Raw genomic sequence first — 26,369 nt, 5'->3', positions numbered from 1 at the left:
CTTTGTAACATGTATATGAAATAAAATAAAATTAATACTTTTCTATTTAGGATATTTTCCACATTCTGTCTGTTTTACCTAACTCAAAGCCTACAACATCATATTTTAAACTCAGTGAAGTTTTTGCGAATATTTGTCATAGTATAAATTAAACAGAAGTCGTTTAGTTTTATTTTTTATAAATTTCAGAATTGGCTATAGTGTTCCAATGTTCGCTGGATTTGTGATAATGTTTACATCCACCATCGGTAGGTTTCAACTGTTTTAAAACTCATTTTATTACGTTATACTGTAAAGCCCTTAATGCTGAGTGGTAACCAATGACATATTTGTCTAGTATGTAGTGATGATCGAGTTCTACCGGTGAAGTTGTAATGTGGCCACTAGTTAGAATGCTATGGTATCGCGTATAGTATGTCTAAACATTAGGTGGTTGGGAATCAGTGGGATACCCTGGACCTACTATTTGTGATAGTTAGGATACTTCAGCAATGTGATCTGTAAAACCGATCAATATTAAGAACTAGACAAACACAATACTTGGTTACTGGATATTGGCCATTCATTGCAAAGATATGAACATGGAATGGAGTTTTTCAATTATAGAGTCCACTAATGATGGGTCAACATTGAATCAATCTACACTAATGATCTTCTCTCTAACTAATAACGCAAACGGATCCTAACTTCTATTGCTTCTCGTAGCTGTTTTGATCTTCTATAGTCGATCAGGAAATGAAGACAGAAAGCTGATTTATCATTTATTATTATGATGTTATCGTGGCTCAAAAACTTAGGACTATATTAGACAATAACACGACTACAACATACCGCAATTTAGAAATCAAAACTTATACATAACTAGGTTATTTGGAGCATAAAACTAAGTAACGGGTACATAATTAATTCATGAACAGTAAGAGATATACCATCAATCGATGACTTAAATGAAAGTTTATAATCAGATTAATGTAAAAGTGTCATAAACTAAATATTTAATAGTTACACAGCAAAAGTATCTATGAGAACTATCTGTAGGATAGTTCTGAAAGTTTCACTCTTACTCAAATATTATCCCACATCTTACATTTTTTCTAAAATATGTGAGCAAATTTGTTTTTCTGAAAAGCATCTGTGGTATATACAAAAAGACACTCATATAGTTTCAGAAAATAAAACAACCCACTGGCACCAAAAGCAAACAGTAGTTAGTTAATCACTGAACACCAGGAAGTACCAGACGGCTATAAAAACTCTTGTATGGGATTCCTTAATGATGTAAATCTACAACCCTACTAGTCAATGAAATCAGGGTTTTCAAACCTTATGGAGAGCTGTCAACTTGCATACTACTAAGTTGTCATTCAATATTTAACATTTCTAACTTAGATTGATTCGGGATATTGAATTACTGGTTAATAACTGTTTTACAGTCGACATGGCTGAACTCCACTGACTAGTTCTAAATATAAACTATAAAATTTAACAATATTTATATACTCGTTGCACTTAGAAAAGTTTATTATTGGACGACTAAAGTTTAGTCTTTTGGTTATTTTTCTCTCTTTATCACTTACTCTCTTATAGTGTTTGCATTTGGTGAAAGTTATACAGTTCTATTCTTTGCCAGAGCTTTACAAGGTGTTGGATCTGCTTGTTCCAGTGTATCAGGTAGTATTCAATGATTAAAGGTTGATTTATATTAATATCTAAAAAATGAATTCAAATGCTTTATATGTACATGTCAATTAGGTATTTCTATATCTAATCATGAAATGTTCATATTATTATTACTTTTTTAAGTTGAAACAATTTCTGAATGAAGTTTCATCTGATTACTTACTTACTTGCACTTGTTACCCCTCGTGAAGGAGGATGGGCCACCCACAAGCATTCTTCATCCAACTCTGGCGTGAGCAATCCTTTCTAGTTGTTTCCAGTGGCTATTCATTTTTTTCATGTCTGCTTCCGATTCCCGGATCAAGGTGTTCTTTGGTCTCGTGATGCAGTTTCATGATTTCCGTATTGTACATTCTATCCACCCCCAACGTCTTTTCTTAATTTCTCCTTCATCTGGAAGCTGGTTTGTTCTCTCCAACAGTAGGCTTTTACTGATGGTATCCGGTCAACGGACATTGAGTATCTTGAGCAGACAATTGTTTATAAATACTTGTGCCTTTTTGATGGTGGTCGTAGTAGTTCTGTACGTTTCAGCTCAGTACAGTTGAACTGTCTTGATGTTAGTTTTACAACAAATCTTGTTTACCACAATACTAAAAAATTAACTGCATCTATCTTGGAAGAAATCGAACAATAGTATTTGAGAATCGGGAAAAATGAGTTTTTGATGTGAAATAATCATTGATCATTTACCGGAGCCAGAAAGCAAGGGGAATATTATTTTACTCATGGTTTTGGATATATCTTGATGATAAATATTAAAAAGGACAAAATTCGCGTGCAGATCTTCTTAATCACTATCTTCAACTACGTAAAATGGTTTCCTACATATTAACTAGTTCCAGACATTTTTTAAATGGTTTCAATTTTTTTATAAAACCCTTAAAAACATTAATTAGATTCTGTTCGCCAATGCTACTTAAAAGGACAAGTATCATGATAATATTTGCCTCTATTTGTCAATGTTATCCCACTAAAGCCCGATCGATCTGCATATCTTTATCAGTATAGGGTTGTGGAGATTGCTGAGTTTTTGATTGGGATCACAAACCGATCTATGTTAGACCAGCATTTAAAACCTGAAGGCACTAGACGGCCGTTTAATCCTAGTATGAGACCCCTCAGTGTTGCACTCCCACAATCTCGTTCGCAGGATTCGAACCCAGAACCTCTGGTCTCGCGCGCGACCGCCCAGCCTCTAGACCACCTAGTCAGCCGTCATCTAACGACGTTAATACTTAACGTCAACCAATCCACGAGATTTCGCTACCATCTTCCATTGTCTAGGGAAGATACCTGTCTCTATCTGACACGGAGTAGCTCCACTGGTCACGGCTTCTCACTAGAACTCCGAGAATTTCTTCACGAAGCTAGTCTTTACCTGTCTTTTGGTAACATTATGCACCACTTTGCCTATGAATCGTATTTTGAATTGTTTTAGGGTGAGTAGCTACTGCGAAGTGTTTTAGAGATAAAACGACTCAACAATTTCAAATCACAATTCCTAATTTGTAGTATTATTTAAATTGTTATGACAGTGTTGATGAGAGATAAAATTTCAGACAAATTTTATTAAAGGGTTGTGGAGATTGTTGATCTCAGACTGATACAATGAATGGATCAATATTAAACCACCATTGGGAACCCGAAAGCATTCGCGCACGAGACCGAAGGTCCTGGTTTCGAATCCCGCGAACGGGATCGTGGACGCACACTGCTGAGGAGTCCCATACTAGGACGAAACGGTTATCCAGTGCTCTCACGTATTCCATGGTTGTCTAGCATTAATACATTCATGATACCAATCTAAGATTAACACAAACTCAGCAAAAACGACCTACAGAATAAGTTGATATTACTCAAAGTACATTAGTAGAACTAGAATTTTTACCCGAAAGATTTCTTGTGTATTTGCCTTTTATTATTATTATTACAGGAATGGGAATGTTAGCCACTTGTTACACTGACGATAAAGATAGAAGTCATGCATTCTCTGTTGCACTTAGTGGATTGGCTATTGGTGTATTGGGTAGGTTCACTGATTTATTGTAAAATTCATTATAATCAAGAGAGAACTAGTGCTTTCTATATAATTCAGATCCACGTCATTCAAGCTCAAGACATTACCACTGAGCTACTCTGATCACAACTGACATGGTTTAAGGCTTCCATCTGACTGACTCCAATATATTAATAGAGTGTACATAGTTTCGAATTACTAAAACTGGTAGCCACACGGGAGCTTGATTGGTAGGATTTGACCAATAGTAAGAAAAAGACAGATATTGTATGGGTGGGTAATCGACTATATTTTTGCCATGAGACCTTTAAGGTATATGATGTGTGATTTTGAATAGTCCTAAAGTCGGATGAAATAATTATTTATTCACGACTAATTTTTACAGATTTGTCAACTCCTAACGAAATTCGCTATCTAATATGAATCATTATTCGTAAAGAGATTTGTGTGCAAAATTATGACCTAAATTTACCGCATTCCATCTAACAGGATAGCTTCTTGTTAACTAATCTTAAGTAGATGAAATACTTTGAAGCATAGGTTTTCAGATTTCATAAAATTAGTCGTTGAAACTGATCATCGATTCATCAACCTACAAATCTTCTGGGGCTTTGAAATGAAACTATCATTTCTATATATTATCAGGAATATTGAGTGTATGCTGACCATCTTGAGGTTTGTTGTCATTTATAATTTCAGTTATCATCTGTATCATTTTCATGACCATTGAAGACTTTTAATGTATCAAGATATCTATTTAATGGTAAAAAATTTATTCAAATGAATAACCGTAGATTTTAAATCACGAACTGACCTTAGCTAGACCATTATTGAAAACCTAAGAGCACTGGATGGCCGTTCCGTCCCAGTATAAGACTCCTCAGTAGTACCCATCCACGATCCCACATTTAAGGAACGAACCCAGATCTTCTAATCTTGCTCGTGAACCCCTAACTTGTAGACTAGTGAGTGAGCATCCAACGGTGTTAATGTTTACTCGCCTGAATAATTTAAAGAATAGAATATAAAGAAATCACAAGCAAAAATTGTTTCACTTCAATCTTATTGTTAACACTGAAAACTAGATTATTCTAATTGTTGAAAAAACAAGAAGGAATTTTTCATTGGAAAAATATGTTATTCATGTGCTTAGAATAGATTATGATCAATCACTGAGAATTAACAAGTAGCAGTAGTAGTAGTAGTACAGGCCTGTTGACAACAATAAATTTGGGTGAAAAAGAAGGATTACTTCTGACAAGCAAAACATGTTGTGATAATGTCAACTAATTCCTTAATATAAAATTATCATATGTATGTTTATATTGAGATGAGAAATGTTAAATAAAAGTCAAATTAGGCTTACTTAAGAGTGTTATAAGTAGTACTATTGCGGTGTGGTCTACTTATATCCATATAAGTAGTATATGGTGTTGGTTAGACATAGAATGTATTTTGGCTGAAGACCGATGAGGAAAGAACTGAAAGGAAGCGCAATCGTTTGGAAAATGCATGAGCAATGGAATTAGAGAAAAAACAGTGAAGATTGAAACAATTGATTGTTAATTTGCAAATGAACTGTTCATTGTTTGGTTATCAGAATTTACTGAGATAGTCTGTAATCTTTGCTTAAATACATTCGATTGTCCGCAACCAGTGTTCTGTTCACTACACTATGTATTTAAATGTTAAAAATAGAAACTATTACATTGGTACTATCACTCTATCTGTATTGGACGAAGACTTAGGTGGAGAAGACCAATTTATTGTTTAAAGCATAATCACACGGTGGTTTAGTAAGATGTGAAAATCATATATCAAATATATTATTTATATACATCTTCTTTGAATAGGCTCTTGCATGATTCATTGTTCCTTCATTGCTGTTAATATCTTGATTGCTTTCAGCTTTCTTCTCTCTTCTCTTCACTTCAATCTTCTGAACCTTCTGCTTGCAGACACCCTACCTCCGATTTATGTTACATACTATTTATATCGGCAAACATAAGTAGCATACACTACACATCTAGTTTAAAACCAGTTCAGTTTATAAGCAAAGATGGATAATGGCTAGCAGTGGAATCCAGGGCGCTTGTTTCGTCCTATTTGGCTATCAGGACTCAGTAGCTGAGTGAATAACGCGATGGCGTTTGAAGCGAAAGGTACTGTGTTCGACTTCCAGAGTGAACATCAACTCTGAAATGCAGGTACATCCAACTGACGAGTCTCAAATGGGGCAAAACGTGCTCACTGTATTCCACTACTAGCCACATTCCATCTACTTTATATTATTATGAAAGTATATTTTAAGAAAGGGGTCATTTATGTATCTTCTGAATAAAAATTTAAAAAGAAAAAACGATGTTCACTTTGTATTAGTTTACAATTTGATTGTTTCCATTTTTTATTTCAGTTGGACCACCATTCGGAGGTATCGCCTATCAATTCATTAGTAAAGAAGCACCATTTCTAATTTTGGCAGCGTTAGCTTTAGCTGATGGAAGTAAGTGAAATTTTGTTGAAATTTCACTATGAGAATGATTTAATAAGGACTGGGAGAATAATGTTTGTATTTTATTTTTTTGGTCAAATTTAAAAATGAATGGACTTTATGTTAAATTACATAAAATGTAAAGCTGGAATTAATTTGTCTGCTGCTCAAAATGTGGTGTGTACAACTTATGTCGACATAAGTAATATATAGTGCGAGTCAAGAGTAGTATACCTTGCAGCAGAAGAATGAGAAAATCCAGAAGTGAAGTATAGAAACAGAAAGCAATTAGTATGGAGATAAAGAAACAGTGAAGTCTGAGACGACTGATTGATAGTTGCAAAGGAACAGTTTGATTGATATTTTGCAAATTAAGTATTTATTGTTTGATTCTCAGATTTTACTAGAATGTTCTGCATTTTTGAATGTCAGTACATTCGATTGTCTCCACTGGGGTTCGTGCTCATTACAAAAACATTTAATGCTGTTAAGTGTGTTAAGTGGTCAGCTTTTACGATGTATATTTAGCTCTAAATCTCTAAACATAACAAAAAGTAACGTGGAAACTGTAGAACTAAGTAGGTTCGCATAAAGGTTGGTAAAGAGTCATCTTTTATGACGTAGCGAACAATTTGATATCTTTTTTTATATATATACAGACAGAAATCCATTGTAGTAGATTTCAATCGATCCACCGATTATGTAATATGAACGCTAAGTTCTTAGCCTTAATGTGAACGTAAACACTTGAATTCAGTTGTATTCAGCTAACGAGTCCTGTATAATATGAAACATACCTCCTTGATTACATCATCAAGGATTATTCAGGAATATAATTAGCTTATCTTTAGTATATTTTCTTTATTGATACTGAGCCGAATGAGATGATCTCAAACGTTCATCTTGCATCAATACAATTACCCGTTTACTTATAAATATATATTTTCTTCTAGCTTTACAATTGATTGCACTGAAACCAAAAGTACGTAAAGAAGATCAAAAAGGTGCTGCATTATCTGAATTATTAAGAGATCCATATATCTTGATCGCTTCAGGTAACTTTTTTAACAATTTCTCAGTTACTTCAGGCAATTATAAAAAATCTTGACTATTTTTCATTCTTTGAATGTTATATTATATAGTTTACTGCTAGCAAATGATCTTGAAAAGTTATTTGTAAGTTATTGAATAAAAGTAAACAACTTATTTTGTAATTGACACTACTGACTGGTCATAGTCTGACAATCCTTACTAACATCAAAACCTCTAAGTTTCGTCTCAAGGCCCTAATCTTTAGACCACTAACTACGTTTGTAATGCAGCTAATAATGGGATTCGTGTTATTGCTGCTAATAAATTAGAATAAAATAAGATAATGTCAGGGGAATAGTTAATATAAGTAATCCTGATTTCAAAGGAGTATAATTTACTGAATCATTGAGAAATAAATAGTGTTAACAGGTTGATACCAATATCAAAACTTTAGTTCATGTGATGGCAAGTGTTACGTGCTTTGTCTGTTTACCTACTTTCGTGTCGAGGATAACTTGTGTAATGTAGATTAAGACCTTGACGCGATAGGCTAACTGTCTTAACCTTGAGGCTAGTATGCGTGAGTTCGATGTAGAGTAGAGAGAAGAAATCTATTCTATCCCTGATTCGCTGACACGCACGCGAGAGAGAGAAGACAAGACAACTGGAACACTACTCGCTTTCTTCTAAATTCCGATCTGGTACCTGATTTCAGATTAGCGTAAAAATAGATGATTAACCCGACCACAACGTACAATAATTAGGAAAATACAATTATGTCCAAAACTGGGGAATTAGAGTAGAAAATAGAGTACAAAAGGTTACGTCTAAATTACAATAGCTTTAGAACAGAAAAGGCTATGGCAGTAATTCACAGTTTCCGTCGTTTGTCAAGGCTTCTTGTTTATCTGTTCACATCAGCAAGTTTTATAAAGTATTTGAAATCAGAATACAGGATATGCTTTGAATTCAATCTAACATTTAGTGCAAAGCGCACATTTTTATAAGAACACCCATAAATTTGAAGACATTCGTCATCGTGAACTTACTTTACTTAAGAAGGTTTATTTGAACTAAGACGTATTGTGAAACCATTCACAGTACATTAACCATCTTTAACATTATCTACAATTCAATTGATATTTACACATTAAACAACATGTACATTTTTCATGAATGTGTTAATATTGTGTCGACATTGAAATAATATGCCATTTAAAACCGTTTTATAATGACAGTGTTTGGGAAACCTGGAAGCACTGCTGAGGAGTAACACAATAGGACGAAACGGCCGTCTAGTGCTTCCAGATTTTCCATGGTAGTCTAACTTCAATTGACTCATGATTTCAACTATATAAAATTACTAAAATCTCTATGAAACCCCCTTCTGATTATTAAAATTTGTTAATATCAGCATAGAAATATTGGGCAGTGACCATTTTTATTGTTTACAAAATGTACAATAAAATCAATAACTTGACAAATGAGAAAAGATACATTTTTGGAGTTGTTTCTATGTTTATTTTTGAAGTTTCTCTTCAACTGACTTTTCATCCGAATAAAAATTGACCTATGGCTATTGAACATTGAATACATTCCAAGTAGTTGATGGATAACTTAAGATCTTTTAGGAGTCAATTAGATAATTTATCAGTAACTTATAAACTATACTTACTTATTTTTTATGGTTAGCGTTTTTTTAGCGAGCTAGTTTTCTACGGGATGGGGTCACTAACCCGATGCCCAACCCTCCTCCTTTATCTGGGTTTGGGACCGACAGTAGCCCCCGGAGGGGCTACAGGCGGAGTTTTGTAAACTATGCAATCGATATTAATTATTTCGTTTATTTTTTTCAAATTACCAATTACAAATGTTAAACAAAGATTATTTCCTCTTCTGTATAATTGAATTTTTTTAATTATTAGGTTCAATAACATTCGGTAATATGGGCATTGCTTTACTTGAATCATCTTTACCATTATGGATGTGGAAAACAATGAAATCTGAAGGATGGCAACAAGGTGTTGCATTTTTACCATGTAGTATTGCTTATTTTATTGGAACAAATATATTTGGACCAATTGCTCATAAAATTGGTCGAGGTATAAGTGCTGGTCTTGGTATGATTATATGCGGAATATGTTTACTTTCTGTAAGTCAACTGATTTTAATTTACAATATGATATTCTTTTGTTGTGAATAAGAACACCGGTGGGGACGATCGAATGTATTTAAGCACAAATTACAGACTATCTCACTAAATTCTGATAACCATGCAGTCAACAGTTAATTTGCAAAATAACAATCAATTGTCTCAATCTTAACTGTTGCTTCTGCAAATATCAGTCCGCCTTCTATGATTTCATTGTTCATGCATTTTCATATCGATTGCGCTTCATTCCTGTTCGTTACTTATCGATCATCTGCCAAAATAAATCCCATCCCTGACCATCGCCATATACTACTTACATGGATATAAGTAGACCATACCACACTTTTATTTGTTAATATACAAAGATACTCAATTATGATTTCATAGTTAAATGAGATTTTTCAACTATCGACATTTGTTGGACATCATATTCTGCCACTTACATGTAGTTGGGAGAATCAAAGTGAGGAAAAAGTGATTGAAAGAAAATATCCTCTAACAAAACAAATTTATCATGAAAGTTTACTGAAATTAAGAATATGGAACATTTTACTTAATCTGTATGTAATGCTACTTCTACATTATCAGTGTACCATTTGGTAATGTTGTGGAATAAACTACCAGAGATTTTATCACCAAGAGAAAACAAGTGATATTTGATATTCAAGGATTCCCTAGCTGATGTCGTTTCGTGACGTAACTTATAGATAAGCTCATGTATATTTATTGTATTTTCAAATTAAAATGTTGCAGAAAATTTCCTAACCCCTAGAATTAAATCTTTTCAAAGAATATGATCTAGTTAATTGACTTATTTCTCAATCAATTTACATTAGACTTTCAGAAATGACAAGGTTAATACTATTTACACTATAAGTTTTAAACACAATCCATATTATTTAATCACGGAATTTCAAGGCTAGTTCATAGTGTTATGGAGCCTAAATAACATAATTGAATTTCATATAATTCGATGCCCCCGAATGCCCTGGTACGAACGAGAGTAGATAGAGTCTGTTCTCCCTCTCGAAACGCTCTCATATGGCCACTTGTATATAGCCTCTGCCTGGGAAGTCCTACTCACTGCCTTCTCGTACCACAGGTGTTGTTTACGAAAGTGAGAGGACGAAAAGTGAATGTCCGGCGCTCTAACCGAGTTGGTGGACACAGAAACTCCACCTAGGGGAGTTGGAAAATCCTGATTGAAAACCAATGGTGCACATGGGCTCCAGTATCCTGAGGGAACAAAGGGAGTATGAATCAATCGTTGGTTACCGGCTACCATGGGACTGCATCTCCTCACGATGCTCCACTGCCTTGTGGATCAGACGTTTCGGTCAAAGGTTCGGGGTGTGGCCCCCTAAGAAAACCACCTGTATCGGTTTGGGCACCTAAGCAGTATTACAACCCTCACACATATCAAATGAGATTTGTGTAGCGCATACATATCTGGTACCCCTTTGTACCAATATTTATGTGTTCAAATAAATAAATAAATATAATTCGATAGAGTATTAATTTTTGTATTAAGTGAGAGTCAGGTTTATACTGTTCAAAAATCTTGGAAAGATTTTGATGAATAATCCAATACTCTTTATTCTCATTCTTGTTCAACCGACATTGATTTAAAAGGTTCCAGTTTATTACAGTAGGTTAATGAATACATCCATTATCAAAAAGAACAATTCAGAAACTCAGTTTCTATGAATTATGGAGTCAAATATTTTCAGATTATATTATATTTGACTATTGATTACTAATGCTCGAATCAAGTGAATTCCCTTGACAAAAAAACACCGATTTTTCTCTTTTACTCATTTTTACGGTATTTCATTCATTTAAAGTACAAATCTCGTTTTATATTTTACTATGTCGTTAATATAGATTCCATTTTGTACAAGAATTGAACATTTAATTGCTCCTATGGGAGCACTTGGATTCGCTATAGGTATGTAAACTACAATGATAGTTTATTTCAATATTTTATTTGTTTATTCATTAGTACCACAGTGTTAAGGTTTCGAAATGATAAAAATAGTGGTAAATTGTGACTTTAACAAAAGTCAACCCTCTGGATGACTATCAGCCAATAAAATGGAATATAGATGATGGCTATTTGGTGTTAGTGGGAATTTCAAAACGCAATGAAGGATAACTTTCAACTTGCTAAGAGCTATGCTAAATCTCAGCGAAATCTGTTAATATTTCACCATTAGGAGGATGAAATTGACAAAAAATGGAAAGGGGTTTTGTAGAGATTTTAGTAATTTTATATAGTTGAAATCATGAGTCAATTGAAACTAGATCACCATGGAAAACCTGGAAGCACTGGACAGCCGTTCCGTCCTATTGTGGGACTCATCAGCAGTGTGCATCCACGATCCTACCGGCTCAGCGGTCTAGTGATTTAGCGCTCACGCGTGAGACCGATAAGTCTTGAGTTTGAATCTCGCGAGGCGGCATCGTGGGTGCACACTGCTGAGGAGTCCCGCAATGGGATGAAACGGCCATCCAGTGCTTCCACGTTTTCCATGGTGGTTTAGCTTCAATCGACTCATGATTTCAACTATATAAAAAAATGGAAAGGCTAAAAACTAAGGATGAATTGGAATTATTCTTAGAATGATTCGTGGAAAATTATTTTTAGGGAAAAGTGGAAATGTGTTGTAGCCTGAATGTTTTTGAAATGGAGCTATAAATTATGCAAGACATAAACTGATTGAACATAATGTTTCGTATTTATTAGAGAATTCATTCTCCTTTATAGTGAGATTGATTTGTACGCAAGTTACGTTGCATTAACCCTTGCTTTGAAGCTGACTTTAGTTCGTGATGAAAACTCTGAAATTGAATGTTGACCCTAAATCTTGTTTACTTCCGGTAAAAATTCCAGTTATCTCATTTCATTACTTTTAGTCTGATTACTCAGGTTGATTTAAATTCATTTCTAAAAAGGAATTCACTGTAAACTATGTATTTGGTTGTTACGTGAGTAGATTTTAATTATAACTACGTGTTGTAATATCCACTTAATTCGAGCAGTGATCGTTAACGAAAGCTTTGATTCAGGATAAATGACATTCTTTATCTATTCTACTAAAACTATTGTATAAATGTCAAATTTAGCATTATAGCTAAGTAGAAATCACTGAATGAAACAGTGAAGCTCAATTTAAGTATCCGATGAACAATATAACAAATATTACAAGCAAAGATGGGTAGTGGCTAGTAGTGAAATCCAGGATGTGCGTTTCGTCCTATTTGGGACTCGTCAGCTGGATGTACCTGCATCTCAGAGTTGAAGTTCACTCCGAGACTCGAACCCAGTACCGTTCGCTTCAAACGCTATCGCGTTATCCGCTTAGCCACTGAGTCCTGAGTGAGCATATTTATGATCAATATACATAGTTAACAGTTCATTGGTAGATTAATCTTTACAAGTTCTTTTTTTTCCCATTATAGTTCAGAATATCGCTTAATAATTCTATTAACGAATTCATATTTTCATCCTATATCTGGGAATTTAAATTGGTCTATTCAGCAGTTTATAAATGTTTGATAAATACTTCTAGGCTTAAAAAAGGAAACATATGTTTTCTATTGACATTTATATCTAAAAATTCTCGAACATAAACGGATATCACCTAAGAAACTATCAAAAATTGGTTTAAGACTATGTATCAATGGATAAACACAATGGGAATGTTTCAAGTTAGACTTAAGATTAGATCATTTAGAGGTTCTTATAATATAGAGATGACTTAATAATAATGGGCAAAGATGGGTTGTGCCTAGCAATAGAATCCAGGATGCTCATTCCGTCCTACTTGGGGCTAGTCAGCTGGATGTACCTGCATCCCAAACTTGATATTCACTCAGAGACTCGAACCCAGTACCGTTCGCTCCGAATACCATCGCATAATCCATTTAGCTACTGATTCCTGTGAGGATAACCTCGATATTTCCTAAGGTCACAGGCATTATAAACAAAGATGGGTGCACATATGCCAATAAGAGACTGAATAATTGCAGTCCTAAATAACAATGGGAAGATTAAAACAAACCATACAAAATGAATTTGGCTTAATAATATTTCTCTGGTCGATATTAAATAATTGCGAAATCTAATATTCCCCTATAGTTTATTTTTAGTTTCGTTTTGTAACTAAATTCAAATCAAATTGACAGTTAATAGATCATGTTACCATATTACATAATGGATAGAATAGGAATTGAATAAAATTAAAGTAAATATTTGAAAGATTTTAAGTTATAGCCAATCATGAAACTGAAAAGATAAATAAATGACTTATTAGACTAGAAATTATAATGAGGATATGGATTTTAGGGTTTTTGTATTATAGCTGATATCATTCCGTGATGGAAGCCTCAAACTTAACTCCTAATCCTTATTCCTTACTCTATTTTAATATTTTCACCTTGACCTTTAAGTCATTATTGATTAGACTTTAGGCGTATCAGCGATTCTTTTCGTCAGAACACTGATTATACTGTAGTGATTCTTTTTTTCATACATTTCAGGAATGGTTGATTCTTCTATGATGCCTATCATGGGTTATCTCGTCGATTTAAGGCATGCGTCAGTGTATGGTAGTGTTTATGCTATTGCAGATGTTGCATTCTGTTTGGGATTTGCTATTGGTAAGTATAGTAGGAAGAAACTATAACAATACTTTTATGTGGCTTATTAAAGTACGATTACAAGCTTAAAACAACAACGACGAACTTCCAGTTAGTTTCTGCCCAGTCAGAAATATTGAAAAGTTTTAATGGATATAACCTGATAAATAAATCTACAGGTTACTCCTCTAGTAAATCACAAAAAAACAGAAACTCTTCTTGATGCTCATAGACTGACCATCTTCTCAAAGACTTATAAGAAATCAAACAGATCGTTAAGAGTCCCTAAGTCTTTCCCAGTTGGAGTTAGGAATTTAGGGTAAGGATTAGGGACTTAAAGGTTGGGTTTTTTATCACAAACTAGTACTAGTCATAATGTAAGAATACTCTGTAGTCATATGGATGGTTGAATTTCAGTAAAACAATATAGTAGGTGCTATATGATCAATTTGTTTCTGGATTAAATGTTTATCGTTAAGATTTAAGAATAGCGATCATTTGTGTGTCATATGTAATCTAAGAAAACAGAATGAATTATTGAATACATTCGACACTAACACTTTTGCTCTAGGGTCATTTATTTATTTATTTGAACACATAAATATTGGTACAAAGGGGTACCAGATATGTATGCGCTACAAAAATCTCATTTGATATGTGTGAGGGTTGTAATACTGCTTAGGTGCCCAAACCGATACAGGTGGTTTTCTTAGGGGGCCACACCCCGAACCTTTGACCGAAACGTCTGATCCACAAGGCAGTGGAGCATCGTGAGGAGATGCAGTCCCATGGTAGCCGGTAACCAACGATTGATTCATACTCCCTTTGTTCCCTCAGGATACTGGAGCCCATGTGCACCATTGGTTTTCAATCAGGATTTTCCAACTCCCCTAGGTGGAGTTTCTGTGTCCACCAACTCGGTTAGAGCGCCGGACACTCACTTTTCGTCCTCTCACTTTCGTAAACAACACCTGTGGTACGAGAAGGCAGTGAGTAGGACTTCCCTATGGTAACAAAAAATAATTTTACGTTATCAATTTAAGTATTTTGAACACTGGTTGTCAGAAATGATATTTGAAGTTCCCGAAGAAAAGTTGAAGCTTGAGTTCTGGATTACCCGAATAACTAGTCAGTCGAGATTTTAGGTTATCTGAACAAAAAGTTACCGAAAAGCATTTTCAATCTTTTTATTGCATAGAAGTTTACATTCTTATATGTATTACATTTTACACTACTTTTCTGGAAAAAGTTTTGAAAGTACTTAACCCAGCTACAAACTTCAAGATTAAATATTTCTACTTTAGTCATGTCTTGTCTATCAGTATCAAATCAAAGTGATGTTAATAAATGTGAAAAACTATAAATCAAACTATAGATCAAAATTCATACTCTTTAACTTTCAATCCTAATCCTTCAAATTTTCACCAAACACACATTTAATAGTTGGATTCATGCGTCAATCAAAGCTTGACCACCATGGAAAACCTGGAAGTACTGGACGGCCGTTTCGTTCTAGTACATGACTCCTCAGTAATGTGTGTATCTGTAGTGCCGTGCTTCGCTAATCGTTCACCTCGATAACCATTATAATACAAATCTTAACGGTGCATAAAGTCAGAAGGCAAAGAGAAGCGGCAGCTACAGTTTATTGTCAAATGACGCAGGCCAGAAAGTTATGAGCACATGAGTAAATATCGGCGAGCGAGGTAAAAATGACACGCATTGGAGATGGCTGGTAAGCCAACTCACTTTTACCAAGCGTTAATCAGTATTTATACCCATATAAAAATAAATGACAGACATGTGATAAATAGGATAAAAAGTATACATACACATACACTCATATAAAAAATAGTCAGGGGGTTAATAAATGAATAATTAACAACGTGAAAAAGTGACTCATGATGGGTAAGTAAATTGGCTTGTCCTGAAGCCAGAATAAGGTATACGGGCTTAACATCTCAACTGACATTTCATACCCACAATTCCGCCCGCGGGATTCGAATCCAGGATACATCGGTCATGCATGAGAACGCTTAATCTATAGACCACTGAGATGACATCCATTGGTGTTGATGTCCTATTATCGATCAGATAATTTTTTTTTGGGAATTTCTAGTTGATTGATAGTCAAAGGAAATGTGAATTAACTTTACTACTGTTTAAAAAAGTGTTTAATATTTAATTAATTTCTGGCATTCATCAACCTAGTTAACCTAGTTAAATGTTAAAAGCTGAAAAACTATTAGATATTATGTTCCAGCAATCCTGTGGTGTGATCTACTTATATCCTCATAGGTAGTATATGGTGATGGTCAGACATAGAATGTATTTTGGCAGAAGACCGTTAAGGAAGGAACTGAAATGAAAAGCAATTGATAGGAAAATGCATAAATAATGAAATTAGAGAAGATGGATTGATATTTGCAGAAGGAACAGTTAAGATTGAGATAATTGATTGTTACTTTGCAAATTAACTTAGTGAGATACTCTGTGATTTGTGCTTAAGGACATTCGATTGTCCCCGCTCGTGTTTTTGTTCACTACAATCCTAATGTAGTCTTGGTTACCATGTTAAGCCCACAACTTATTCTAGCTTCTGAATAGGCCAATTTATCCATTCTACTTAAGTTACGTTAAGACTTTGTTGATTATTCACTTATAAACCCTGATTGTTTTTATATGAGGGTATGTGTCTATACATCTTATCCTACTCATCACATATCTGTAGCGCTTTTTGTGTCACAATATATATTGATTAACGGTTGATTAAATCAACTTGGCTCACTTGTCTTCTCCAGTCTGTTGTGCTCTTCCCTTTTTGTTTCGTCACCTTGACTGGCTGTTCAAATCAATAATGAGTGCATGAAATATATATGTTCAAAATACATTGCCGCATTTGGCTTATTTTAATTCCGTTATTCACTAACGCGGATGAAGTCAATAATTACAATACAATGATAGCCGAATTATGAATTTCAATAACATTCGTACGATTCAATTGGAGTCAGATCCCGGGCCATTAAAGTCGTGAGTTCGTCAATAACATCGTCCGATCGAAATAAAGACAAAACGAAGGAACCCGTTAAACTAACATTAATCGTAGATATTGGAACTATGTAACATCTTAAGTTCAGCCGTACAAGCAATAATAATAGAACATTGACTATTTATTTCTAAATGAAGATCACTGTTAAAGTTGATGATGTCTTTGGAACCGAAATTTTATTCCTTAATCTAACTACTTATGTTTTATTTTTGAAATTTTTCAGGACCTATCATTAGTGGTGCAATGGTCAAAAGTATTGGATTTAAATGGTAAGTCAAAATTATTATATTATAATTGTCTTAATACATTTTGAAATGTATATTCCAATGTTCAAATAGTATTAATTCATCACATATCGGTAGAATTAACTTACTAAGTGGATTGTTTAAAGGTATCTTTAATCAGTATAACTGAAGCGAAAACCAAACCTTGATTGTTGAAATAATCAATCTATTATATCGTGTAATTGCGTATGTGCGTGCTCAGTTGTTATATCGATTGCTCGCGTATGTGCCCAATCTAACATATGAACGCCCAATTGGAGAGCAGTGAATTTATTGATCACCCAATGAGAGAGGAGTGAATTATCGATCAGAGCAATGATACACGATAAATCGTATGAGCAGTCTTCAGTACTACTCGGTCCTGCTTTCTGCCTAGCCCAGCCAGTTAAGTCCAGAAAATCAATTACAGCCTCTACAATATGAATAATTATTCACAAACATACTGGGTTTATATATCAAACAAACTGACCACATCGTACCATAAAATAGAAAATAACATTTGTACACGATTTAGTTAAATGTGGCTGTGAATGGGGGGGAACAGCAATTAATGGACTAGGGATAACTCAAGAATGGTAAATCGTATAATAATAGTCTATAAGCCAAAATAAAGTTTATAATAAGAGGAACATGAATATGAATAGTCAAATAACTTAACAATTATACAATAGGAAATATACATATTACATTTGTCCATAAATAGTCCTCAAAAGTTACCATTCATAATTCTCTTCGGGATACAACGCAATCTGTTTTAATATTACTACTTTTTTCAAGTTGTGGTTTCACAATCAGTTGTAATATGGTGTGTGCTACTGATGTCGACAGATATAAGTAGTATGTATACCAATCAAAAGTGAAATAGCTAGCAGCAGAAGGTTGAGAAAATCGAAGAGAAGAGAACAACAACGGTCAGTGATTGGTATGAAGACAGAGGAACAAAAAAGTCTCAGACAGCTGATGGATATTTTTTAAATAAGGTATTTACGATATGATTCTCAGATTTTATCAAGACATTCAGTAATGTTATATCAAAGTACATTTGGTTGTCCCCACTTGTGTTCTCGTTCACAACAGTAATATTTGTACTTAAGAAAATAAAAGAATGTTTAGATCTAAGTCAATTATTACAGTTACTTCGATCCCGCATGGAATCATTTAAAAATAATGTTCATGATTTCGTTATTTAATCTATGGAAGTTATACACTTTCCTCTTGAAATTTACAGCTGGTGCTGCAGTTGTTGTTATAAAAGTGGACAGCTGTGAAACATAAATGTCAGATATGACAATCGCTAAAGAGTACCAATTATGAGGTTTTTTTAAAATGATGTTCTTTGAGTTAAATGGCTTGATTGAGAATCTTTCATTGTTTTTCTGAACAAAATCACTTGTGTCTACTACAAACAGAAATTAATTTTGTTACGAGTAATTCACAAGCCCGAAATCTATTTGCTCAATAACTATGTCGGTACCCAATTAGCTGAAGAGGATTAAAAGATACAAATCAGTAATCATACCTGAAAATACAACCAGTCACAGAAGATTCATCAGAAAGGGGTGATTCAACGCTTTAAAACTAATTTTCAACATATAGTAAACCTTGTATAATAGTTAGCATCTGGCCTGAAGGTGTATTCTATACAATGATAGAATGAAAAACAGAGCGTTTAAAGAAAACTAGAAAATAGAACAAGTAAAAGGTGAGCTGACTACTCAGTAAGTACACTTGATAAGATTATTCACAAACATAACAAGAGCTTTATGGCTAAGTTACCAAGCTTAAAAGAATGAAAACACCATCAAAATGATTCACTTGAGCCATAAATCTTTATCATTTCACAATCAATGAGTATAGATATAGTTCCAAAGATTTTATCCTTTTTATAAATCTACGTTTTGTAAAGTCATTAATTGTTTCAGACAATCTAGAACCTAAATATCTAGTTTTTTTCTGAGCCTTAAAACTTAATTTTATATGAATCTGTTTTTTTTATTAATGTTAGGATGCTTTGGTTCATTGCCATTGTTTCCCTACTTTACGCTCCATTGACACTATATTTGAGGAATCCACCAAAACGGGATGAAGCTCAGGTGAGTACATTTGTATTACATAGAAAATAAAATCATTATCTTATGCAAGTAATTATACACAAGCTAAAAATTGAGTATCTTGTGTAACAAATATACATCTCAGCTACTCAGTGATTAAATGAAATCACAGTCTTTTGCAACATAATCTTCGAAAATCCAAACTGCCTTAAGTGAAATTAGTAAAGATTTTCAATTTATTGTTTTGATATTCAGAAGTGTAACTGATCATTTACTGTTATCAGTATGTATATCCTCAGCGAATTACCTCGATCTATATTTATATTACATGTTTTAGTGTATTTCGTATCTAGTTATCAGTGACATTCGAAACATGCTTATTGTCATATTTATAAATTGTCAGCTGAAGGTAGTTCTATCATAATGTTAATGTTCATACTCAGATTTGAATGAAGTACCTATTGTTTCAAACTTCGATGCGTTATATCCTGAGTTAATTAAAAATCTGAGAGCCTCTTCTTCAAACCTCCAAAAATTGATACTTATTATAAGCAGAGGTGGGTGTTAGCTAGCAGTGGAATCTAGGACGCGCATTTCATCCTATTTGGGACTCGTTAGCCGGATGTACCTGCATCACAGAGTTGGCTATCTGAACTTAGTAGCTTAGTAGATAACAAGTTGAATATTTGAAGAGTTAAATATTCCATTCACGTTTCAGTGTGAACATTAACAACGGGTCACAATTACATCATGCTAACGAGCCATGAATAGAACGAAACATATGTCTTGAATTTTATTTGTAGTCACGATCAACATCTTAAGTTTTTTTACGATTTTACTTCAAGTATTCATTATGCAGATAATGCATAATAACTTTAAAAAAGCCTTCACGTGCGAGACCGAAGGTCCTGTGCTCGAATCCCGAGAGCGGTATCTTGAATGCGCACTGCTGAGGAGTGTCACAATGGGACCAAACAGCCATCCAGTGCTTCCAGGTTTTCAGTGATAGTCTAACATCAATCGATTCATGATCTCAATCAAGAGAAATATGAAATTCTTTTAAATATCATTTTACAACAATATTTCAGTGGAATCATAATAATCAAGTTTATAAAAAAAGACCAGCATCATGGAAATCATGTTAAAATACAGGAAAAAACAAACAAAAAATGAAGGGATAACTATATACAATGATAATATAAAATACATGGTTTGAATGAAAAGTATTCGTTTCCATAAAATCTCATTAGGCTTTACAGTAAGGTATCTTAAAAGGGAGATAGTCAAGTTCCAGGAGAATAAATCTTTTAAAAATTATTGTATTTAAACTTAGGACTATTAGTAAAAACAGAATAAAGTTGTTAGTGTAATTGTTAGTTGTAAATCAGACTGAATGCTTGATAAATTTGTAAATGGCTAGCAATGGGATTCATTAGTTGTGTTCTGTCTTATTTGAGAGCAGTAAACTGTATGTATCTGTATCCCGGTGTTAATGTACACACTGGGGATCGAACCCAGGGACTATTGAACATAATTCTTTTATATATAATGGTTTGGTCTTTCAATTCGTTCTGCTACTTCTTCTGTCATTTGGGGGAGTCTCAGTACGATAGACTGCACCAGGAAATTACGATAGAATTCTGTAAATGATCGATTTACATTGATTGTACTGTCCGTTTTAGCTAAATGGTCTAAATTCGAAGTGCTAACTAAATCAAATATGCCTTTATGTAGTCAACCTGGACGGAGTTCGAGAACATACTTTATTTGAACTGACAGGTTACATTATTACCAGATATGGATTGTAATTAATCTAGCAATATAAATCTGACACTCAAAGAACTTATTTTTTCACAAATTACTACCAATCGTTTTAATCCTATAAAGTAAGTTAGCACTCTAAGATTTGAGAACAAGTTAAAAGCTTGCAGATTTGCTTTAATTATCAACACTAAGATTGATTGGTTATTGAGTAATAAACAATTCGTTGTTTATGTAGTACAAATCCCATAAGCACTATAAGTTTTCTTAAAACTCCATTTAAGTCATGCTGACGAGTCCCAGCAAGTGTGAAATCTAGTTTGAGAATTTCCTGATGTCTGCCTTCAGCTACCTTACAGCAAATAAAAACACTAGTAAAAACTCTTAGAATCGTATCTTGAGTTAATCTCTAGTGAGAAAATGATTTCTGCTAGTATACAAGGGTTTGTGGATATTGTCGAATTTTCACATCGCGGATCGATGTATGTCGTGTATGTCGTCTTATTGGTTTAGGGGTTGAAAATCCGCTTTTGAGACCAAAACCCCTTGAGATCAATCCCCAGTGGCAGTATTTTGAGTACACATATATTATGATGAATTAGTTATCCAGTGCTTCCTGGTTCTCAATTGTGTTCAAGCTAAAATCAGTCCGTGATTCAAACAATGAACATTCTACAATCTCCATAAACCCCTTTATATCGCTACTAACCTACATTATTTAAGTGTTATAGAAATTTGATCAACATGAATTAATTTGAAAATTGATTTTAGTCACTTGTTACAACAAAAAATGTAAACCAACAAAAAGAATTAAATTCTTTCGAAAAGGAACCTAAGACAACAATAACTGAAATTCCAAGAATATGTTTGGGCTCTACAATTGATTATGATCCTACACATGGAGGACTTCAAGAATATCGATATGAATAAAGAAGAAAAAGGTAATTCATTAACATGAAATTATAGAGATATTTTATTGTGAATGATGAATTAAAACTGATACAAGTTTCATAATATATTTACGGATTGTATAAATTAATAGCCAAGCATCATTTTATGATTGATGAAAGCATGAGTCAATTGAAGCTAGACCAACATGAAAAACCTGGAAGCACTGGACGGCCGTTTCGTTTTATTACGGGACTCTTCAGCAGTGCTCGCCCAAGATCTCGCACTCGCGGGATTCGAACTTAGGACCTACCAGTCTCGCGCCAGGGCACTTAATCGATAGACCATAGATCCGCCATCCGATGATGTTTATGTCTAACTTCAACCAATCCACGAAGTTGTGCAACCGTTCACCAATTGTCTTCCGTGAGTTCCTATCTCAAAACAGACGTGGTTTGAACTCCACTGGTCACTGTTTCTCACTAGAACTCCAGGAATTATTTTTTGAAGTTAGTCACTAGTGAGCATATGATTATATTCAGAAGGGGTTTTGCGGAGATTTAGTTCGAATCTCGCGAGGCGAGATTGTGGATGCACGCTGCTGAGGAGTCCTACAATGGGACGAAACGGTCGTCCAGTGCTTCCAGATTTTCCTTGGTGGTCTAGCTTGAATTGACTCATGCTTTCAACTATGAAAATACTAAATCTCTACAAAACCCCTTCTGACCATTTCATGAGTTTGAATTATGGAAACATAGAATAGTCGTCTTATACATTTGTAATCAACCTTAGTCAAAATATTTCATGAATGATTCACGTGAGACAATCAAAGCCATGAGTCACTTGAAATTTCATCAACTAATTAAGACTAATTAAATATACAATGAATTGAGTGGCTTCTTTATAAAGCTATTGAGGTAGCTTACCAAGACATAATGAACTTTTTTATTATTCTTTTACTGCCCTGTTGTATTGTTTAGTAGAGTTAGTTTGACTAAATTCTTACGAAATCGAATACCTTCACTTCTTTTACAACGTGTCATTTCAGAAATAATTTTATGAGGTCTGTTTTTAATAAAGAGAACAATTTCTTTTTTCAGTAAGGAGTTGTAGAGATTGTCGAATTTCGTTGAAATCATTAACCGATGTAAGTTAGTCAACCACTAAATATCTGATAGCACTGAAAGACCGTTTCGTCCCAGAATGAGACTTCGCAGCAGTGCGCGTTCACCAACCCACAAGTGGAAATTGAAGTCGGAGCCTTCCGAGTCATGTGCTAACGCTTAACCTTTAAAACACTGAGTCTGCATCCAACGTTGATACCGTCTAGCTTAGATCAGTGGAGCTAATCGGTCTCGGATATTAAGCAGTTACTTAACGAAAGAGATTAATGATGGTCGCGTAATGTCATGGATTGATGGAAGTTAAAAATTTCTACTTGCGGGTTGGCGGATGCGCACTGCTGTAAAGTCTCATTCTGGAACGAAACGGCCTTCTAGTGCTTTCAGATTTTTATTGGCTGTCTAATTTAGATCGGTTCGCTATTTCAATGAGATTCCTTCATGTAGGCTTATCTTGTACGATGAACGAAGTCTGCAAAACAATCTTAGTTTAACATGAATTATGCCTTGTTATTTATCAATGCCATCCACCTGTTTTATCAAAAGTGCAACTTTTTTGATCAACACTGTTGATATCCTAGGTATAAGTTGTCAGAAATGTCAGTAAAAAATGTTAAGTTTACAAACCTTTCAACCAGTTAACCACGAAAAATCTTAACAACTTAGAGTCATTTGTCAAAGTTACTTTTAAATTGGCACAACGAAAACAGTTATGCTTTTTCAATCTTACACTCTATAATTGATACCAGATTAACAGACTAAACTTAAAGGAATATTATATACGTGTTTTAGACGGTCTGTATCTAACCAACGAATGAGAATCATATATGGATCAGACAGTAATTTCGTAACACAAACAAAAACTGTCTACATAGAGTAAATACAGAGTAGAACTAGAGTTGATTATAAAATATTCACTGATATTCCTACAGCCGGATACCAATCACTGTTCATCGTCACTTAGCACATTACAAACCTTAAGTTGTTATTTACCAGTTGAACATTTTCTACCAGTACACATAATTAATGTGAAAACAATTCATCATGCATCAAAGCATCTCATCCAATCTAAACAGCCTGAATTTCCAATTAGTTATGTTATTGTAAACAAAGTATTACATAACTTAGTTGATTGAGTTTAATTTGAAACAATGCAAGTCAGAAGAAGAGGAAACAACATATTTAACATAAGAGTTAAGATTGTTAAATATTCCATATGTTAGAAATGAAATCATATAAATAAGGGAGTGACGTAATAAATAATCATATTGATAACAAGACGAAATGAAGGAAATAACTTTTTTTGACAAATAGATGATGTTACTTATTAGAATGTGGGTTTGTGGAGATCGCAGTTATTTTAATGGTTGAATTCATGAGTCAATGTAAGCTTACCCACTATTGAAAATCTCAGAAAATGAATGAATGGTTGAGCAAGATCATGGATCAATTGAAGTTAGATATCAATGCCGTTGGATGACGGTTCAGTGGTCTAGAGGTTAAGCGTACTCACACGAGACCAAAGGTCCCGGGTTCAAGCCTCGCATGTAGGATTATGGATCATGGTTTGCTAAGAGCATAGCAAATTATTTAGATATTTTTTTTGAACAAGTGTTAGTGCTTTCTAGTTATGATAAACATGAATACGATGTTTCGAATTCATATTTCCACATGACATTTGTTATTTAACGATTGACTGAAATTCGATAGGTTTGCTAATGTTTCTATGTCTCAAGGTCACTGTGTATAGACAGTTGTCCCATTCTGATTTTGTCTTCATGAATACTAAGCGTTTTTTCTGTACTATTGTTTTACCTTTGGGTTTCATTGTTGAGAAATTATTAGTAAGGAGTTGTGTGTGTCATTTGCCGCCTTACTAAATTCGCAGTAGATCCTATTCGGATTAGGAGCATCTCTATCTTTCATTAAATAATAACATTGTAGAACAAAGGATACTTTAGATAAGGAGGATATCAGAAATGAAGTCCTGTCTATTTATTACTCCTTGAATAACCTGAAAGTCTATTAAAGTACATAACAAAATATGAAATATAGATCCAATTATCCAGTCAACATGATAATGAGAAAACTATTAGAAATGAATGAAAAATAGTGTAAAAAAACGATCTGTACTGTCATCTTTAGTTAAATCTTTAAGATTATTGATAATCCTTAAATTCCCGAAATAATATCTAAAGGTTAAATGTTCACGTGCAAGACCGATAAGTCCTGGGTTCGAGTCCAACGTGCGGGATCATGGATACTCACTGCTCAAGAGTCCCATACTAAGACTAAACAGCTGTCTAATGCTTTCAGGTTTTCTATGGTGGTCTAGCTTCAATTGACTCATGATTTCAACTATATAAAAAATTATATCTTTATATTTTTTAGATGATCCTATAAACAAAGAAATTATATTGCCTTTCATTCCATAGAAAAAAAAGAGAAATCAATGTTACAACCAATACTGATAACACAATAAACTCTCATTGAATATTTGTCTATATCCATATAGTACCTCCTCCCTCTCTATAAATATATATCTTTGTATCCTATTTGGTTTTAATTAAACATATTGATCTATACAACTTTAAAATTCTTATAACACAGTTAATTAATAAAGAAATAACCTCAACCAATTCATGTCTAAAAGGTGTTAAACATTGGATACTAATGACCATGGATACTAATGACCATATATATAAAAAAATGTATTACAAATTTATTGATTATTATTATTATTATTCTTTACACCAAATTCCAAACAATCATAATTATTTAATTATTTGTTTATTTATTTAAACAAAATAAACTCAATGTAAATTTGTGTTTCTCAATGGTTGTTGTTGTTTGTTTCTTAAAAACATTTCTTTCCAGTTCACAAAATAGATTATCAGGAAGTTAATAGATTAGTTCAGTTCTTGTATTGAATCATCAGTCTTTAGGTTCATTTATAAATGATGCTTACATTTCGTTAGAGTAATAAGAAGATGAAGATTATCAAAACTATATAATAAACTCGGCTTTTATGGTGTTGTATGAAAGTGTAAAAGGGTGTATACCAAGTTCACCTAGTATTGTTTGTTTGAATCTTCCTATTGATGTTTAGGACTACAACTGGTCAGTCTGTTATCGGCATATTTGCATACTGTGCCTCGATATAGTCTTAATCATAAGCATTATAAGCGAAGATGGATAG

At 33.7% G+C, this 26,369-nt stretch overlaps 1 protein-coding gene across 1 annotated transcript in view; it reads left to right on the top strand.

Annotated features, from left to right (window-relative positions):
• Nucleotides 1-26,009, top strand: part of Smp_121920 (putative vesicular amine transporter) — a gene marked incomplete at its 5' end in the record, with an annotated part of 31,990 nt that extends 5,981 nt beyond the window's left edge. Inside the window, 12 exons of the mRNA XM_018798817.1 lie at nt 190-248; nt 1,588-1,671; nt 3,617-3,709; nt 6,114-6,203; nt 7,145-7,246; nt 9,149-9,375; nt 11,260-11,323; nt 13,918-14,037; nt 17,289-17,334; nt 19,355-19,442; nt 21,933-22,102; nt 25,562-26,009. Coding sequence (XP_018650669.1) covers nt 190-248; nt 1,588-1,671; nt 3,617-3,709; nt 6,114-6,203; nt 7,145-7,246; nt 9,149-9,375; nt 11,260-11,323; nt 13,918-14,037; nt 17,289-17,334; nt 19,355-19,442; nt 21,933-22,091 — 1,132 coding nt within the window. The 3' untranslated portion in view covers nt 22,092-22,102; nt 25,562-26,009. The remainder of the gene's footprint in view (nt 1-189; nt 249-1,587; nt 1,672-3,616; nt 3,710-6,113; nt 6,204-7,144; nt 7,247-9,148; nt 9,376-11,259; nt 11,324-13,917; nt 14,038-17,288; nt 17,335-19,354; nt 19,443-21,932; nt 22,103-25,561) is intronic.
• Nucleotides 26,010-26,369: the final 360 nt, after the last annotated feature.

Source organism: Schistosoma mansoni, chromosome 3 (assembly GCF_000237925.1).
Source record: "Schistosoma mansoni strain Puerto Rico chromosome 3, complete genome".
Taxonomy (NCBI): Eukaryota; Metazoa; Platyhelminthes; class Trematoda; order Strigeidida; family Schistosomatidae; genus Schistosoma; species Schistosoma mansoni.
Note: the sequence above shows the minus strand (reverse complement) of the source record. Positions and strands in the feature narration are given on the sequence as shown.